Genomic DNA, 19,153 nt, shown 5'->3' with positions numbered 1-19,153 from the left:
TGTTATAGTTAAACAGTTTTGTTAAATAAATTAGTTTTGATAAAATTTTCCCACTTTGTCAATAGAATTGAGCCTGGAATGAAACATATCCTCACATTAATGCCAAAAATCTGGTGCTTTAATACTGGATAGGTTTTGAGGAGTCTTGCCTTTTGCAGAATTCCCAGTGTCTGACCTGCCCTTGCATCCAAATTATTTATATGTCTTCATCAATCACCTTCACCCAACGTAAGGTCAGGAGTTTAGATGTTCACATCAGTATTCAATATTATTCACAACACCTCAGGCAATCTGTGTCTACATGTAGAAATATCTAGACAATAATCAGGCTTAGGCTGAAAAGAGGCAAGCAACATTCATGCTACATAGTTGACGAGCTATGAACATCTCAACATGAGGCAATATAATATCTCTCCTTGAAGTTCAATGGCGTTACTATCACTGAATTCCCCACTATCAACATCCAGGGATTATCACAGACCAGAAATGAAACTGGATCGGATATATACTGTGGCTAAAAAATCAGGATATGGAGATGCCAGCGTTGGACTGGGGTAAAACAGAAAGAAATCCCACAACACCAGCTTAAAGTCCAACAAGTTTATTTGTAGCAAAAGCTGCAAGCTTTCGGAACAGGCTGTCCTTTCATCAGGTGGCTGGGAGTTCTGATCACAAATAGGGCACAAAGACACAAACTCAATTTACATGCATAATAATTGGAATGTGAGTCTTTACAGCTAGTCAATTCTTAAAGCTCCAGACAATGTGAGTGGAGAGAGCTTTCAGCTCAGGTTAAAGAGATGCGTATTGTTTCCAGACAGGAATGCTGGATTCCGGGGAAGTGCCGGAAGATTGGAAAACGGCTAATGTTACGCCGTTGTTTAAGAAGGGTGCCAGGCAAAAGGCAGGGAATTATAGGCCGGTTAGTTTAACGTCTGTGGTAGGTAAAATGTTAGAATCCGTCATTAAGGAGGAAATTGCGAGGCATCTTGAAGGGAATTGCTTGACAGGGCAGACGCAACACGGTTTCATTAAAGGGAAGTCGTGTCTGACAAATTTACTGGAGTTCTATGAGGATGTGTCTAGGGCAGTGGATAGAGGTGAGCCGGTGGATGTGGTCTTTCTGGATTTTCAGAAGGCGTTTGACAAGGTACCTCACAAGAAGTTATTGCAGAAGGTCAGGGGACATGGAGTTGGGGGTAGGGTGTTAGCGTGGATAGAGGATTGGTTGTCAAATAGGAGGCAGAGAGTGGGGGTCAATGGGTGCTATTCGGATTGGCGGTCGGTGACTAGTGGGGTGCCCCAGGGGTCGGTGCTGGGGCCTCAGCTATTTACCATTTATATAGATGATCTGGAGGAGGGAACCGAGTGCAGGGTGTCGAAATTTGCTGATGACACCAAGATTGGGGGAAAGGCAAATTGTGCGGAGGGTGTGGAGAGTCTGCAGAAGGATCTAGATAGGCTGGGCCAATGGGCCAGGAAATGGCAAATGGAATTTAATGTTGGCAAGTGTGAGGTGGTCCACTTTGGTAGGAAGAATGGTAGGAAGGACTATTACTTACGTGGCGAAAAACTGCAGCAGGCGACGGTGCAGAGGGACCTCGGGGTCCTTGTGCATGAGTCGCAAAAACCCAGCTTGCAGGTGCAGCAGGTGGTCAGGAAGGCGAATGGGATGCTGGCCTTCATAGCGAGGGGGATTGAATATAAAAGTAGGGAGGTCTTGCTGCAGCTGTATAGGGCATTGGTGAGGCCGCAGCTGGAGTACTGTGTGCAGTTTTGGGCGCCGCACCTGCGCAAGGATATTTTGGCCCTGGAGGGAGTGCAGAGGAGGTTTACTAGGCTGATACCGGAGTTGAGGGGATTGAGCTATGAGGAGAGGCTGAATAAACTAGGCTTGTACTCGTTAGAGTTTAGAAGAATGAGGGGAGATCTCATTGAGACGTATAAGATGATGAATGGGATGGATAGGATAGAGGTGGAGAGACTCTTCCCGCTCAAAAAAGACAATAGGACTAGGGGGCACAGCCTCAAGATAAAGGGGAGGCGGTTTAGAACGGAGTTGAGGAGGAACTTCTTCACTCAAAGGGTGGTGAATCTCTGGAATTCTCTGCCCGTTGAAGTGGTGGAGGCTGCCTCGCTAAATATTTTTAAGAAGCGGGTTGATGGGTTCTTGATAAGAGAGGGGATTAAGGGTTATGGGGAGAGGGCGGGAAAGTGGAACTGAGCCACGACAGATCAGCCATGATCTTATTGAATGGCGGGGCAGGCTCGAAGGGCTAGATGGCCTACTCCTGCTCCTATTTCTTATGTTCTTATGTTAGTGCGATTTTGCAAGTCCAGGCATTCATGTCACACTATCAGGCAAGTCCAGGGTTCATGTCACACTATCTGTAACCCCCACAACTTGCCTGGACTTGCAAAATCTTACTAACTTCCCTGTCTAGAAACGATACACATTTCTTTAACCTGTGCGACACAAAGGTTGGTGGATTTGCAGATAGTGACGAGGGCCATCAGAGGATAGAGTAGGATATAGATCGGTTGGTGACTTGGGCAGAGAGATGACAGATGGAGTTTAATCCAGACAAATGTGAGGTAGTGCATTTTGGAAAGTCTAATACAGATAGGAAAGATACAGTAAATGGCAGAACACCTAAGAGTATTGATAGGCAGAGGGATCTGGGTGTGCAAGTACACAGGTCACTGAAAGTGGCAATGCAGGTGGAGAAGGTAGTCAAGAAGGCATACAGCATGCTTGCTTTCATCGGCCAGGGCACTGAGTTTAAAAATTGGCAAGTCATGTTGCAGCTTTATAGAATCATGATTAGGCCACGCTTAGATTATTGTGTTCAATTCTGATCACCACACCACCAGAAGGTTATGGAGGTTTTGGAGAGGGTACAGAATAGATTTACCAAGGTGTTGCCTGGTATGGAGGGCATTAGTTATGAGGAGAGGTTGGAGAAACATGGTTTGTTCTCACTGAAATGATGGAGGTTGAGGGGCGACCAGATAGAAGTCTAGAAGATTATAAGAGGCATGGACAGTTTTGATAGTCAGAAGCTATTTCCCAGGGTGAAAGAGTCAATTACTAGGGGGCATAGGTTTAAGATGCGAGGGGCAAGGTTTAAAGGGGATGTTCAAGGCAAGTTTTTTATACCATGGGTGGTGGGTGCCTGAAATTCGCTGCTGGGGGAGGTACTAGAAGCAAATACAATAGTAAGTTTTAAGGCACATTTTGACAAATGCATGAATAGGATGGGAATGGTCCCATGAAGTGTAGGGGGTTTTAGTTCAGTCGGGCAGCATGGTCAGTGCAGGCTTGGAGGGCTGACAGAAGGGCCAATTCCTGTGCTGTAATTTTCTTTGTTCTTTGGTAAGGTGGGGAGGTATTCAACAAACGAAGCCTAACCATAGTTGAGGAAAGGACACGATTCTTTAGTCGAAAACAGAATGAATAATAAAACCCTTAAGGAGATAATGGAGACTGTGATAGGGATAGCAGTAAACTAAAGGAGCAAGAAAGGCACTAAACTAAGCTGAGGAAGTAATGATCAAATGATTATGGAAATCACTTGAGTAACATCACAAGGTACACAATCAGCATAAAAGAACATTCTGTCCATTTGTTTTGCCCATCCCTCCTAAATAAGATCATGTTTGCTGGGATATAGTTACACAGAAGATATTAGGCACCCTCCTCCCCCCACCCCAATATCTCAATGGTTGTTTATGAATCTGAACAGTGAGTGATGGGTTGGAATATTACAGCCAGATTGTCCGCTACCTTCATCTTACCTACACACAGATTAGCTTTCCAGCAGTGTCACTGAACACACACAATCAGGAGTGTGAATATTGAATACTGATCAATATTTCTTCACTCCTCCATATTCTCGGGGACAGTGAAGCCAAAAGTAACACCTTGGCTGGCACTCCAGATGAGGTCATTAACCCAGGAGGCTAGCGATTGAAGCTAGGACTGTGCTGGTCTGTGTGTCCACCTGATACATTTGTCCACCTAACCTGGAGGGCAATTTTCTCACCCTTTCCCACCTCTGAATTCCTAGTTTCCACATTCAAATCATTTCCAGAATTTGCGTATGAACTATATACTAATTTCTTAAAAATGAAAAAGATGAACATCCTATATTTAGAAAATAAGAAATAAATACAGCAGATACTGGAACATCCAAAAGGAAAAAAATGCCACAAACACACAACTGATCAAATAGTGACTGCGGAGAGAGAGAATGTAAAATCAATGCTTCAGACTAATAACTTTAGCCAGAACCTAACCTTTTGTTCTCTATTTATAAAACCCTGTTCCATAAAATGTTTTTGCTTCATTTCACTTGTGTTATGTTGATGTGTATTGTTGTCACAACAAACAGCTTTCAAAAGAACGCTAGTCACTACCACCGTTCTCCATTGCAAGCATGCTTTCCTACAGCAGAACTGAATGGCAAGGCTGTAGATCTTAATGAACCTATTGACAAGAATGAAACCTCATTGCCGTACAATTGAAGATGAACTGAAATGATTAGGCTCTAGATGGGTTTTATCTGTGGAGTTTTTGAGTGCAAAATGAAATGAAGTGCTTTTTAGGGGGAGTTGTAAAGAAGACCCAGCTTGTTCTGCTGATTAAAAAGCCTGTGAGTTCAGAATGCTGCGGTCTTTATTTTCACATATCTTTCTTTGTTTTATCTTTAGTCAGAAAACTACTCCATCGAGTCAAGCTACGTAAACAGCAGACAGCATCTAATTAAAAGGTAAGTCACAGCCTTGTGCAGTATTAAACAGTTTGAGTGTATTTGTATGATAAAGACGTCTGCCAATCGTTTTTGGTGTCCCTCTTGGTTATTGTTAGGAGATCTTCACCATAATCTTGACTTTGCAGGATTTGGCCACATCCCTCTCTGATTTAATGCGGGTCAATCATTTCTCAGCAATGCACTCTCTCTTAATGTAAAAGAAATCACCTCAGTGTCAAATTCTATTCACAGTTCCAACTGTCCAGATGCACCTAATAGCGAACAAAATAGAAAAGGCTTTCACTTATAAAGGATCTGAGTTGCAATGAAGTATGTCGCTGACGGTGACACCTGGCCAATATGTAAGGAAAGGGATTCAGGCGTCTGCCGCAAATAGCACCATGAAGGCAAGGCAGACTGACAGGAAAGCTCCCCACCAACCTCCAATGGGGCTTAATGGGAAAAAGTCTGGTGAGAGCAGCAGGGAAAATTGCAACTCGGTACTTAGGGAATTAAATCAGATGGTGGCAGACAGAATAATAGCGTCTAACTGCAGACTCATACTGACTTAAATTGGAAATAGTCAATTTCTCAGAATTTTAAAAATAAGTGTTTTTTTTAGAGATTTACTGCCCCTGGATTTGCTCAGTTTGCTGCTAAGAGACACACCCCTGCTGATTCGTTCATGGCTTGAACATCAGTCTAATCAAATTTCTGTTGCCGCGCAGCCAGTCACGCGCAATTGCAGTGGAGCAATGGCTTATCTCTTCCTCCTCACGGTAAAGAATCTTCACCAAGACATGCACCCTGCCTACACCCACACCCTGTCTTTGCCCACCCTTCCCTCGCCTGTCTTAACCACTGTCCCACCTTTACCCACACACCAGGTGGCACAGCAGTTCACACTGCTGCCTCACGGTGCCAGGGAACCGTATTCGATTCCAGCCTTGGGCGACTGTGTGGAATTTACACATTGTTCCGTGCCTGTACGGGTTTGCTCCTGCTGCTCTGGTTTGGTCCCACACTGAGTTGCCCCTTAGTGTCCCAAGATGTGTAGGTGAGATGGATTAGCCATAGTAAATGTGTGAGGTTATGGGGATAGAGTGGGGGGGAAGAGGGCCTAAATAAGATACTCTGTAGAGAGTCGGTGCAGACTCGATGGGCCGACTCCCCCCCCCCCCCACTTCTGTGAATTCATCTCCTTTACCCATGCCATACCTTGACCCGTGTCCCGCCTTGTCCCATGTCCCACTGTGTCTCCTGGAGAGTTTTCTCAGGACAATGCAAACCGGATCTGACCTGAAGACCTGCACGCCAGTTCCTATCATCCCTCCAAGAAACATTTTTCTGACATAAATGGCAAGGTTTTTCAGATTTAGGTTGGTTTCTGAGTTCCAGTTAATATAAACATCCTCTGTCCAAAGTGCTGGACCATAATAATCCTTTCAACTGCATTGAAAATGAAAAAAAGATTGAGGGTAAACCCACCTGTATATATGGTCATGTTTTCACTCTAGCCTTGTGTTCATATACTCAATATAGAAAATTGCATTAATAATAAATGTAAATAGCCTGCAGTGAGAATGAGAAATGGACTGCATTCCACTGACTTCAGATTTTAGACTCAAATTTATCCCATTATTATCTTAAATAATATGGGACCAGAAATTAACTGCAGTGCTCGCCCTTGCTCCTTCATCCTTTTGGGAAATCATATAATTACCCAGTCACTGCAGTTTATAATCAGCAATTCTGGTGTTTTTGACAGGTTTTTCACCAACTGTTTCCTCTTCCCATCACTTTGTTGTAGTGATTACTGCTGTATTTGAAGTGACAGATTTTTGGTACCTTCCATTCCCAATTAATACGTCTGTGAAGTGAGCTGTTCAACCCTGTGTTGTCACCACCAAACAATTCTTGCCTAGAGTCCACACATATGTAATGTCCCTCATCGCTGAAGAATGATCAGCAATGGGAGTGCTGAATGAGCTTCCAGAATGAGCACTGTGGGCGGCATGGTGGCACAGTGGTTCGCATTGCTGCCTCACAGCGCCGTGGACCCGGGTTCGATTCCCAGGTTGGGTCACTGTGCAGAGTTTGCATGTTCTCCCTGTGTCTGCACAGGTTTCTTCTGGGTGCTCTAGTTTCCTCCCACAGCCTGAAAGACATGCTGGTTAGGTGCATTGACCCAAACTGACACCAGAGTGTGGCAAACCAGAGGAATCTCACAGTAACTTCATTGCAGTGTTAATGTAAGTCTTACATGTGACTAATAAATAAACTTTTTACTTTTTCTCTTCCCCACTACTCCCCAGTTGGGGAGGCGGTGGCTACGCAGTATTGTCACTGGACTAGCAATCCAGAGACCCAGGGTGTCTCTGGTGACCTGGGTTTGAATCCCACCCTGGCAGCTGGTGGAATTTAATTTCATTATAAACAAATACCTAATGAAACCATTGCTGATTATTGTAATAATTCATTTGTTTCATTAATGCCCTTTGGGAAGGAAATCTGCCACCTTTACATAGTCATACTGTACTAGATCCACAGCAATGTAGTTGACTCTTAATTGCCCTGTGAAAGATCCTAGCAAGCCACTCAGGGCAGTTAGAGATGGGCAACAAATTCTGGCCTTGCCTTTTGTGCCCACATCTCATTTAGGAATAAAGAATAAGAATCATCATAATCATTGAGGCCTACTATAATCCCCCATTTTTTGACTGAGATTGGATGACTCAGAATGGAGTAGAGTTTGGATTTGATGGTTTCTTTAATGGCTCAGTAGCACAGCAAGGGTTATGTTTATCATTGAGCCATCGTAAAGTGTGAGCAAATTTACTGTCTTCTGGCATTGTGCTGGGGTAGCTGTTTTTTAGTTGCATGTATTTGGGGAACTTTCGAACCAGATAATTTCAAATACAATTTAATCCCTCCATCATTCAACTGCAGGGTGAATAAGAACTTTCAATGTTGAGAATTGTAAACCAGCAGAAACACACTGCTCTCCAGAACATTAGTGAATTCAGAATGTGCCCTCAATGAACCAAAAATAAAAGTCTTAACAAGCCGCATTATTTATTTCAATGCCAGAATCCTCTGAGCCCTGCAAGAGCAAGATGTCTTTGCTAGTCAACTGAAATGCATTTCAAATCTCTTGTCAAATATAATTAATCTTCTGCTTTCTCAGGCAGCTGTAATTTTTTTTGGTACAAAATGGGTCGGTGAGTAGGACTAGGAAAACCTCTGGACACGCATACATCCGTTTCTACAGCAACAGATCTCATCTCAACATTATAAATTTTAACAGCTCAGAAATGGAATACAATTTCTGAGCTGGTGCCTTTGCGGCAAACTGCATTAAAATGCTTCCACCGTCATCATTGCTCCATCATGTTTAAAGTTTATTTATTAGTGTCACAAGTAGGACTATATTAACACTGCAATGAAGTTACTGTGAAAATTCCCTAGTCGCCACACACTAGCATCTGCTCGGGTACGCTGAGGGAGAATTTACCATGGCCAATGCACCTACCAGCACGTCTTTCAGATCGTGAGAGGAAACCGGAGCACCCAGAGGAAACTCATACAGACACAGGGAGAACGTGCAAACTCCACACAGACAGTGGTCCAAGCCAGGAACTGAACCCGGGTCCCTGTGCTGTAAGACAGCAATGCTAACCACTGTGCCACTGACATTACTGAGCATCGAGCTGGGTGCATCTTAGCCATTTGGACTTTATCATGGGCGTATCTTTCAATTTGAATTGGCAGCTGCCCGCCCCATACAGACCCCATCTACTTTCCCTGTCCCATCAGCTGTGGTTTATAATGGGCGGTCCATTTGTCAGGGAGCTGCACTCACAGTACTTTTCTCCCTATATTTTTCATCCCCATCTTGGAGAGCTGACCTCCATGTGCTGCTGTTATTGCCTTTGCCATTGTGTGCCAAGTACTGATGGGCTGTGGTTCGCCTGTTTGGGATGCGCTTGAGGGACTGATTCCACCATTGCAGCAGCAGCAGTAAGCAATGATCCAGCAGAGAACACCCAGACTCAGGAATTCCCATTGAGCAGCTCCTTGGGTTTTGGTAGGCGAGTTTTTTGAGGGGTGGGGGATTTGTCACCATCAATCAGCCACCCGATTCTTCTGAAGATTGACGTTGCAAGGAAATAACATCAGGCATGGTGTAGAGCAAGCTATTGAACCACCCTCGCCAGTTTTACACCCCCATCAGAGTTGTCTGTTCCAGCCATACTATCAAAGTTAAAATTTCACCCTACTTTGTAGTCACACTCCCAGTGAGATTTTGATAAATCCCAGTATGGAATGAACAAGCACAGCAATGCATTAAATGAATCGGAAACCAGCTCAAGTGTAAAACATTCAGTGCAAATTACATTCATCAGCATATGGGGAAAGATATCAATGCTAAGACAGGGGGGTGATGACCTGTGCACATGCACTCCCCCTCCCCTGAACTAGCCAGCATTACCAGGATCAGTCCCTTATTGTGAACCCTGTGTAAAAAACACCTTGTTAAATTTTTATTTTAATACATGCAATTCCACTACTGAAAATGTAGCACAAGACTGTGTCCATGAATTGCTTTTCAATCTAGAAGTATCCCTCTTCAAGGGTCATTTATAAACAGACTAACCTGAAAATAAAGAACATTACTTCCATTTGGATTTTGTTAAAATTGCCACTTTCCCAGTTAAAAGTAATTATATCCTGCAGCAGCCATCCAGCAAATGTGGATTTTCTTTCAAACAAGCTCAGGTATACAAGAGGTCACCCATTGGTCAATTCTGAGAATACAGAATGAAGCTGAAATTGACAAGAACGCCTTAGGAATAGCGATAAGGCAGTTATAACATAAACCATTCGTAGAGCGATGGATTGTTGCATTTAAACTAAATTTGCTTTGCCCTACTTAGCAACAGCAACCCTTGATAAGGTGGGGGGGGGAGCCACTGGGAAAAAAAATGACTTCTCGTTTTTGATATATTTTGACACACTATAATATCTGGCAGCGTATTTTAGATGGGTTTCATAGTAAGGCAATATGTATTGCAATGCATTTCTTTTCCATAAGGAGAACATTATCTGGTACTGCTAGGCATGACAATAAATCAGTATTGCTTCACACTCCAGTAGTTCCACATTCAAAGACTTGGAAAGAAACAGTCTCAAGGACAGCGGACATGAAGAAAGTGACCAAACTGACAGCGAACATGATGCACATCGAGGCCTGTACTGTGACACAGCCATCAATGAAGTATTGAATACAACTCTCAATTCCACCGGGTCTCAGGTACCTGAACAAGGTAAGATGATTAAAATAATGTTGCCAAAGACTCAACAAAGAATTGATGGGTGTAATAGATTTCTCCTTTGTACTTGTACATCTCGGAAACCAATCATGATAAGCGCTGAGTTCATTCTGGTTGATTCAGAGGCATTTCTTGTTCGAGAAAATTAGTACAAATTACATAACATAATCATACAATTTACACGAGTTTAATTTGAATTATATATTGAATTATAATTTGAATTTGCATTTAGACTACGAGTACACTTTGCTGGGTGAATTTGTGAAAAGTTCTTGAATTAAATTCAAATAAACAATTTTCTGTGAACCTTTTAAAAGTTTATTTATAAATTAACCCTTGAAAAGCTGAGTATGAATCAATTTGGATTTTTTAAATGATTGTATTCAAATTAAACTTCCATCCTGTTATCACTTAAAGGAGCACAGTCTTCATGAGAAGATGATTGACGTTGTTTCTTCACCCATTCAAATGGTTTACCACATAAACATGTTTCCTTTGGTCAGAGGACTGTGAGGCCATTTTAATACTATTTGCAAATACTTATATCTCTGGAAGCCTTTTACTCCAATTCAGTGCCATAGGGAGTTGGAGTCTATCCTCACACTGACACACAAGCACAACACACACACACACACCCACACACACACACATGCTCCAACATGCTGCCATCCCTGGAAGCTGTGCCTTTAATTATTGTTTCATTTGTTCTTGGGATATTGGTGACATCTTCCAACCTGCAAATCCCTCATTGCCATTGAGAAAGTGGAATGAACTTTCTCCATGGATGGCTGAGTGTTTGTTGAGGTGGTGACTCCACAATGGTGTTAGAACGAACAGCCAAGATATTGATCCAGCAAAAAGGAATTAGCGATATATGTCCAAGTCAAGATGTTGTGTGAATTGAAGGTGTTGTAACTTTGTTGAATGAAGTAGAAGCAACTGCAACTTTGCTGAAGTGTGCAGCACCTTTCTCTTTCAATTTATCTATGAGAATATCAGTGCGTGGGTATATTGGCAATCAGGTTGTAAATGTATTATTTTAGACATGTACAAATCTAACACTTTAGAATGAATGTTAAATGCCTGGAGAGGATGTTGAGGAGGTTACTGGAACAATACATGGAATGAGGGACTTCAACAATATGGAGACGTTGGACAGCTGAATTTTTCTCTTCAAAACAGAGATGGTTCAGAGGAGAATTGCAACAATGACAAATTGTATAATTTTTTTGTATTCATTCATTGGATGTGGACATCAAAGGTGAGGCCAGCAATTATTCTCCATCCCTAATTGCCCTTGAGATGGTGATGGTGAGCTGGCTTCTTGAACTGTTGCAATTCATGTGGTGTAGGTACATCCACAGTGCTGTAAGGGAGGGTGTTCCAGAATTTTGACTCAACAACAGCGAAGGAACAGTGAAATATTTCCCAGTCTGAATGGTGTGTGATTTGGTGCTGAACTTCCAAGTGGTGGTGTTCCCACATGTATGCTGCCTTTGTCCTTCTAAATGGTAGAGGTAACAGGTTTGGATGGTGCTATTGAAGGAGATTTGGTGAGTTCCTGCAGTGCATCTTGCAAATGGTACATACTGCTACTATTGTACATTGGTGCTGGAGCGAGTGAATGTTTCTGGATGGAGTGCCAATCAAGCGGGCTGCTTTGTCCTGGATGGTATCAAGTTTCTTGAGTGTTGTTGGAGCTGCACTCATCCAGACAAGTGGAAGAATATGCCATCACACTGCTGACTTGTGTGTTGTCGATAGTGGACAGATTTGGAGAGTCGAGAGATGATTGATTGATGATTGATATCAAAGCCACATTTGACACTCACCTCACCTATGGAGTTCAGCTTTTTTATCCATGTTTGAAACACAGCTGTAAGGAGGTTAGGAGCTGAGTGACCCTAGCAGAACCGAAACTGAGCATCAATGAGCAGGTTATTGCTTGGGAAGAGCTGCTTGATGGTACTGTTCATGACCCCTTCCATCACTTTACTGACGATTGAGAGTCGACTGATGGGACAGTAATTGACCAGGTTGGATTTGTCCTACTTTTTGTGTATTGGGCATAGCTGGGCAATTTTCCACATTGCTGAGTCACTACCAGTGTTATGATTACACTGGAACAGCTTGGCTATGGATGTGGCAAATTCTGGGGCACAAGTCTTCAGTATGTTATAAGCCAGACCAGAAACCCCAAGGTTTATGAAGTTAGCTGAGACCGGAGAGGGCGGGAATGTGGAACTGAGCCACGACAGATCAGCCATGATCTTATTGAATGGCGGGGCAGGCTCGAAGGGCTAGATGGCCTACTCCTGCTCCTATTTCTCATGTTCTAACTTTTGTACTTTGATTTTGGCATTGGTAAAAATAAGATATTTCACTCCAGATATGATTCAGGTAACCCACTAGGAAACTTTTGTCAAACAAAGTTTATATACAAACCAAGTTAACATATAATAAGAAAAAATAGCATAACTTTTACCATTTGCAAGAATCAATCATGATATAATAAAGACCTTAACAGCTAGCTACGATGTTCCAATTCAAACAACGTTCCATAAACATACACCCCTTCCAGACTTGCCAGAAAAAAAACTAGTATGCTCACACAATGCTGGATTTTGCAGCTTTTTTAATACCTGCTGTGAATTGGTCCTTTGAAATGTAAGATTAAAACGCTAAGGCTTCCCAGCCCTGGAACTTTCAGCACGTCTCTGGAGAGAGAGAGAGACAGACAGAAACATGGTGCCTTCTTCCACTAGCTTCTAACAACAACACACAGACAGTAGAATTTTCCAATCCCCCCAAGAGGGAAACAAAAATCAATGCTTTCTTTCTCAACTCCAAACAGCTGCTGAGAAAAATGAAAGTAAAACCTTGGACTTTCCTGTGGTAAAAAAACTGTTCTCCAGATATCACCTGACCTGCCAATCATGTCCAAATCAAACCTTAGTCAGCAACCCCAAGGGATCATTAAAACCCCAGGACACTGCATTAACCCAGATTAAAATAAACATGTTGTCCATGATATTGTTCAACAACAATTTGAGATCACCACATCGGACAGTTCAGCAACAATAAAATACCAAGACCTGTTTGAAAAGCCTACAGAGAAATATGATTAAAATACATTTCTTAAAGGCACAGTATTGTCACACATACTATTGCCGGGATATCATTGGTGCCTGCAGTGTTAAAGTCACCAATAGTGAAGCAATTAAAAGGAGGATGCTCAAGTCCCTATAATCGTAGATGGAGTTGTGTTTTGAGAAGATTACAGGGATACGGAAGTTTGAGACAACGGAAAGGGGTTTTTAAAAAAGGTTGCAAATTTTACAACTGATGATGCTTAACTGGGGGCCACATAGATCAAAGTGCGAATTGACAGGCAGCAGAATTTTGGAAGAGTTAATGTTCATGGAGAAGTTGAACGAGGGAAGCTGATCAGGAATGCAATGGAAATCGATCTGAAGGTAACATGGGCATTCAAGAGAGTTTCAAAAACTGGTGAACAGAGTTGGGCAATGTTATTGAAAAAGAAATAGGCATTTTTGATGACAGGGCAGACACATGGTCAGACATTCATCTCAGAGTCAGATATGACTGCTATAAATAATTTGGTTGGGCCTCAGACAGGTTGTGAGGGAGAGGGAAGGAGTCAATGGCTAGGGACTGGAATTTTTCGAATAAAGATGTTCACAATTATATGGGTTTTGACAGAGCACCTGAGGAGAAACTGCTTCCATTGATGAATTGGTTGACAACCAGAGGATATGGATTTAAGTCATCTGAAATAAAGAACAAGAGGAGGGATGAGTATTTTATGCAGAAAATTGGATTGACCCTGATTAGATGGCAGCACCAGATTCAACCTTAACTTTCAAAATGGAATAGGAAATGTATTTGCAGAGCCATGAGGCAGAAGCAAGAGTGGAATCAATTGGATAATTCTGAGGACAGGCATAATGGGCCAAATGGTCTCCTTCTATGCTGTAAGATTCTATGATATGGTTGGTAGCCTGATACTGTTACTGGTCTCCTGTGGTCCCCTGTGGATCTGGCTGTAAATGAAAGTTGGCACATCTGATTTCAGCTAACACGTTTTGCAAATTCTCATATCTGCCACAAATTCTCAGCATTCAGCTAGAATACCAGCTCTGTTTACTTGTCTATTTTTATCGCACTTAATTAAATTTTTGATCAAATTACACCTAGAAAGGTATTTGCCTCTCATCAGTATAATGATTTAAAAATAAATTCTTCCACCTTATCAAAGTTGTGTTTGAAGATTTTTAATCTTAGTGTATGACAAACATTGGGCTATCATTGAATGGTTGAAATTCCCACATACCTACCTACGGGTGTCCACACATATCCCAGGACACTAAGGGGCAATTTAGCATTGTCAATGTACCTAACCCGTACGTCTTTGGATTATGGGGGGAAACTGGAGCACCCAGAAGAAACCCATGCAGACACGAGGAAAATGTGCAAACTCCATACAGGCAGTGACCCAAGCCGAGAATCGAACCTAGGGCTCTGGAGCTGTGAGGCAGCAGTGCTAACCATTGTGCCAGCATGTCGCCCTCAGTCCCCATACTGGCTGAGGTGAATTTGGGGTCTGCCTCACAGTAGTGAAAATCACAACACTTCACCATGCTCTGACAATTAATGGCCTAAAACCTGACTGCAGGAAGAGACCTCAAGAAATTTGGAAGGCACAGTGGTTAACACTGATGCCTCACAGTGCCAGCTTCAATTCCGGCTTCAGATCTATGTGGAGTTTGCACTTTCTCCCCATGTCTGTGTGGGTTTCCTCCGGGTGCTCCGGTTTCCTCCCACAGTCCAAAGATGTGCGGGTTAGGTTGGTTGGCCATGCTAAGTTGACTCTAGTGTCAGCAGGATTAGTAGGATACATGTGTAGGATTATAGGGTGGGATTGAGGTCAGTGTAGACTCGATGGGCCAAATGGCCTCCTTCTGTACTGTAGGGTTCTATGAGTCTATGAAAAGAGATAACTCACAATGGAGTTATTATACAGGAAACATCAGAAAGAGAATGGTATGAGAGACAGCTCCTTCAGCTGATCCGCAGCTACCATTTTAACCAACTCTCAGCCAGCAGTAAACACAAACACTAGCCTCAGAAATGGAATTTGAAATAAAAATTGTATCTGCAGTACTGTAGCAACATGTCAAGGAGGATGAAATTCCCGTGCTAAGTTCAGTTCATTCTCCGAACCATTAGCAAATATACTCACTGGAAAGAAAAGACCATTATGAGAAATAGAAAATGTCACAACTACTGGTGACATGCAATAAAATATCTCCATCATGGATTTGTCTGGGCAAACCCAGATGATAAAACCACAAATGGGTTGCGGCTGGTGGCACAAGTGTTGTAGCTGCCCTGATATGCAATTTATAAAAAAGAGGAGATAAATTTGGGCCAAAACTTAAGCTCACCTCAAGTGTGGACAGTTAGTTAGACCAATCCATGTGAATACCAAGTAAACTGCAATTATTTCCAGTTTGATTTTCCTATAAGATGGAGAAATGTGTCATTTCTCAAAGGCTCCAAATGTAAACAGTGCCAGCAACCGCCTGCAATTACATAGGGTGAGACTCTGAGTAAACATTACTCGTGATCAGTGCAGTAAATTGACAGTGAAGCAAAGAAAGCCACATTTAGCAGTGGTGACCAAAAGCTTGGTCAAAGAGCTCAGTTTTAGGAAGTGCCCTAAGGGAGGAAAGAGGCAGGGAGGGAATTCCTAAGCTTTAGACCTGGACAACGGAAGGCATGGCCACTATTGCAGTGAGGCATAGGGAGTGAAGGCTTCCCCAGAGACCATAACTGGAGAAAATCCCAGTTCTCGGAAACGGCAGAACAAACTGGAACTGAGCCAGGCTTCCTCTTGTACTATTGATTCAGATAGTGATTTTTGTGGTCCAGATTCAGGCTCAGTGGCCTTGAGACGAGTTCAGATTGAATCAGATATCTGCATCAAGGTTGCTTTGCTTAATTCTCATTAGCACTGCACTACTGTGGAAGAAAATACAACTGTGTGTTAGACCAAATTAAACAAAACAAAAATATTTCCAAAGCTTCCACACATTACCAGTCATAACTAATATGCACAGTCTGTAGCGGAGCTCTGCCTGTCAGCTTGCTACTGAAGACTACGAGTAATGACTCTCCGAGAGACATGCTGCGACTGCATCAACCTAAATGTGCCAGATGTCTGACATTAATCTCGAATGTAGTGTTTTGTAGCACTTTGCTCACTTGAAAATACGCAAAAAAATATATTTTCCGTATAAGAACCCAGCGATTTTCCAGGTAGTTTAATCAGTCGGTTTATTGCACCTTTATACCCTTGTGTTGTATTATAGAGATTGACAATCAAGCAATGTAGGTGAGGAATATATTGCAGCTACAGAACAAACAGACCAGGTCATTAGAATGCATTGAAAAGTTGAGGGTTTCAGTTAGACTCATGCAAGCATTTCGGAGGAGACGCAATAGCCATTTTGGTCACTGTTTTGCCAGCTGAATCAGCTAAAAATTTTGTTTGCTGCCTTCCTCCTGCTCCCCCACATCCAAGTCAGTGGGGTTGGTTTTGACTGTTCCTGCAGCAGGGACCTATCAGTTTTACACCCCATTCAATTGAAGTGATCAGAAAGGAGAAATGCTGGACAGTTCAGTCCCCTGTCACCCAGCGGGTCCAGTTAGAAATTACCCCTTAAATCCAAGTGTTCGACTGTAAGGTTATTGACACTGAACCTCAGACAAGAAAGCCTCGGAGATGTTTCTGTTTCTGACCAATGTTGTTTCTGAATAAGCCCAAATAAATCTTTCTGTTATGGTTTGCTATCAAAAATTTGGGTTTCGTTCCTGTGACTAGATACCAAAATTTGGACTTTCTCTAATGTTTTCAGTTGGAAGTCATGATTTCAAAGTTTAAGCTCATTCTAGATTCCCTCCAAATGTAACCTATGGGCAGGATTTTATGGCCTCGCTTGTGCTGAAACAGTAAAATCCCACCCAAGGTGTCAATGGACCTTCCCATTCTCCGCTCCTCAGCTGCTCCGATTCATGTGGCGGTGGGATGGTAAAATTCCAGCCTATGGATCATAGAAATTGCATTAATATAGAGGGTGGGATTTTCCAGCCTCTTGCCCCAAAGCCGGAAAATCCCACCCGAGGTCAACGGTCCTTGGATGGTCGCACCCCCCCCCCCCCCCACCTCTCCCCCCCCACCTCTCCCCAAACCCCACCCCCATCCTGCTGCCGCTACAATTCCCATTGTGGATGGAACGGGAAAATAGATTGCAAGAAAGATCAAAAAGAGGAAAGGCTTTGAATCTTTATCACTGCTAACTGCTCCATCATCGCATCCACCAATACTTGTACACTCCCAGTATTTGTCTCCACTGGATAGCTTGTTCCAGGTACTTATTACTGAGTGGAAATATTCTTCCCAATAACTGTTCTTAAGTCTTATTTTTGAGTAATTTCTAGTTTCCAGTAATGTCCTTTCATTACATTCTTTAGTCTTTGAACAATATGTTAGTTGTACCTTAACTGCACCATTTAATGTATACTTCACAGGCTCTGCCACCCTGCCTGTTGACATTTTTCTTTCCAGACTGTAAACATTGGATTTCTATAATCTTTTCTCAGAGCTCATCCCTTTTGAAGTTCTATCTTTGCACAGTGCAATATCCAGTGCATTAAAGTATAGTCTGACTAATGTTCCAAAATATCTCAGTGTAACCTCTGTAACCTTCATCTAGTTACATGTTTGAACATTATATTCAGTTCTTTTAAGTTGTTCTGCTGTGTTTACAGTATCTGGATAATGAAACTGATCACCCCTTTCTCAGCCTACCTATGTAAAAGTTTATTTGTTATTTTTGGCTGTGTAGCCTGAGAAGTCTGCAATCCTCACGGCACCTTTTGTCTCCATTGTTCTGCTGTGGGTTTGAACGTTATCAGCAAATTTGGCAAACTGCAGCTGGTTTTGGTTGGAGTCAGAAAGTTGAGACTAAGCTATCTTCAGATGTAGCAGCATTAGAAAGCAAGGGAAAATTAGGCATGAACTTGATGACAAAATTCAGACATTTTAAACTCTTACAACCTGGCCTTATCTGTCCATAATAAACTCCTATGGTCACCTTTATGCCGTGAGGAATCTCCAATATCTGCTCTAGCCCTGACATTCTCAAAGAACACGGAATCTTCTAACTCTGTGCTGCTGCCCATTTAAGTTACTGCTGTTCAAGTCTTTCTCAAGCTTAATTCTTATAATAGCTCCCATTAATTTACTTAGAATTGATCCTAGACTAATGAGAATGTAATTGTCAAAGTCAGCCTTGTCATCCATCCCCTTTTAAGTGTAGCTGCTATGTTTGCGTATTTGACTTTACTGTGAAATTTCAACAGAGCTCTGTGATTTTTCTGTGATGTTAACCAACGCATTCCAAACTTCCGCCCTTCCAAGGATATTGTCACCTAGTCAAGGGGCAGAATTTTCCCGCCCTGTCCACTATGGGAATCACAGCAGGCAGGACAGAGCCATGCAAAGGTGTGTTGACCTTGGTCTTGAGGCGAGCACAGATGAAAAATCCCATCTAAGGAATTGTTGGTCTTACCAGACCAACCCCCCACCCGCGACAACCTATTATCTGTGTCATACTGAGTTTTAATTAGGTCATTGAATGTACTTCAAGAAGTTAATACCATCTGTCTCACGTAAATGTTTGCTGAAAATATACAGTTCATGTTTCAAACTGTACCTTTTAAAATTTTCTTTTTTATTTATCTTTAAATTCAAACTCCTTTAAATATTCATTTATAGATACATCATTGGAATAATATTGTAATAAAGATTGTCCAAAGATGTGCAGGTTCGGTTGATTGGCCATGCTAAATTCTCCCTCACTGTCAGGGGGTTAGCAGGGTAAATAAGTGGGGTTATGGGATAGGGCCTGGGTAGAACTGTAATCGGTACAGACTCGATGGGCCAAATGGCCTGTTTCTGCACTGTAAATATTCTATGAT

General features: G+C 42.4%; 1 protein-coding gene across 2 annotated transcripts in view; it reads left to right on the top strand.

The window, feature by feature from the left end:
- Window positions 1–19,153, top strand: part of pcdh19 (protocadherin 19) — a 121,014-nt gene that overhangs the window by 80,464 nt on the left and 21,397 nt on the right. For both annotated transcript variants that reach the window (XR_013886530.1, XM_080187725.1), the window contains exons 2-3: window positions 4,714–4,772; window positions 9,909–10,081. Coding sequence is in view for 1 of the 2 variants with exons in the window: in XM_080187725.1 (XP_080043851.1) it covers window positions 4,714–4,772; window positions 9,909–10,081 (232 nt within the window). In the remaining variant the exon portion in view is untranslated. The remainder of the gene's footprint in view (window positions 1–4,713; window positions 4,773–9,908; window positions 10,082–19,153) is intronic.

Source organism: Carcharhinus amblyrhynchos, chromosome 4 (genome assembly GCF_965287045.1).
Source record: "Carcharhinus amblyrhynchos chromosome 4, sCarAmb.v2.hapA, whole genome shotgun sequence".
Taxonomy (NCBI): Eukaryota; Metazoa; Chordata; class Chondrichthyes; order Carcharhiniformes; family Carcharhinidae; genus Carcharhinus; species Carcharhinus amblyrhynchos.
The sequence above is the reverse complement of the archived record's forward strand: the minus strand, read 5'-3'. Positions and strand labels throughout refer to the sequence as shown.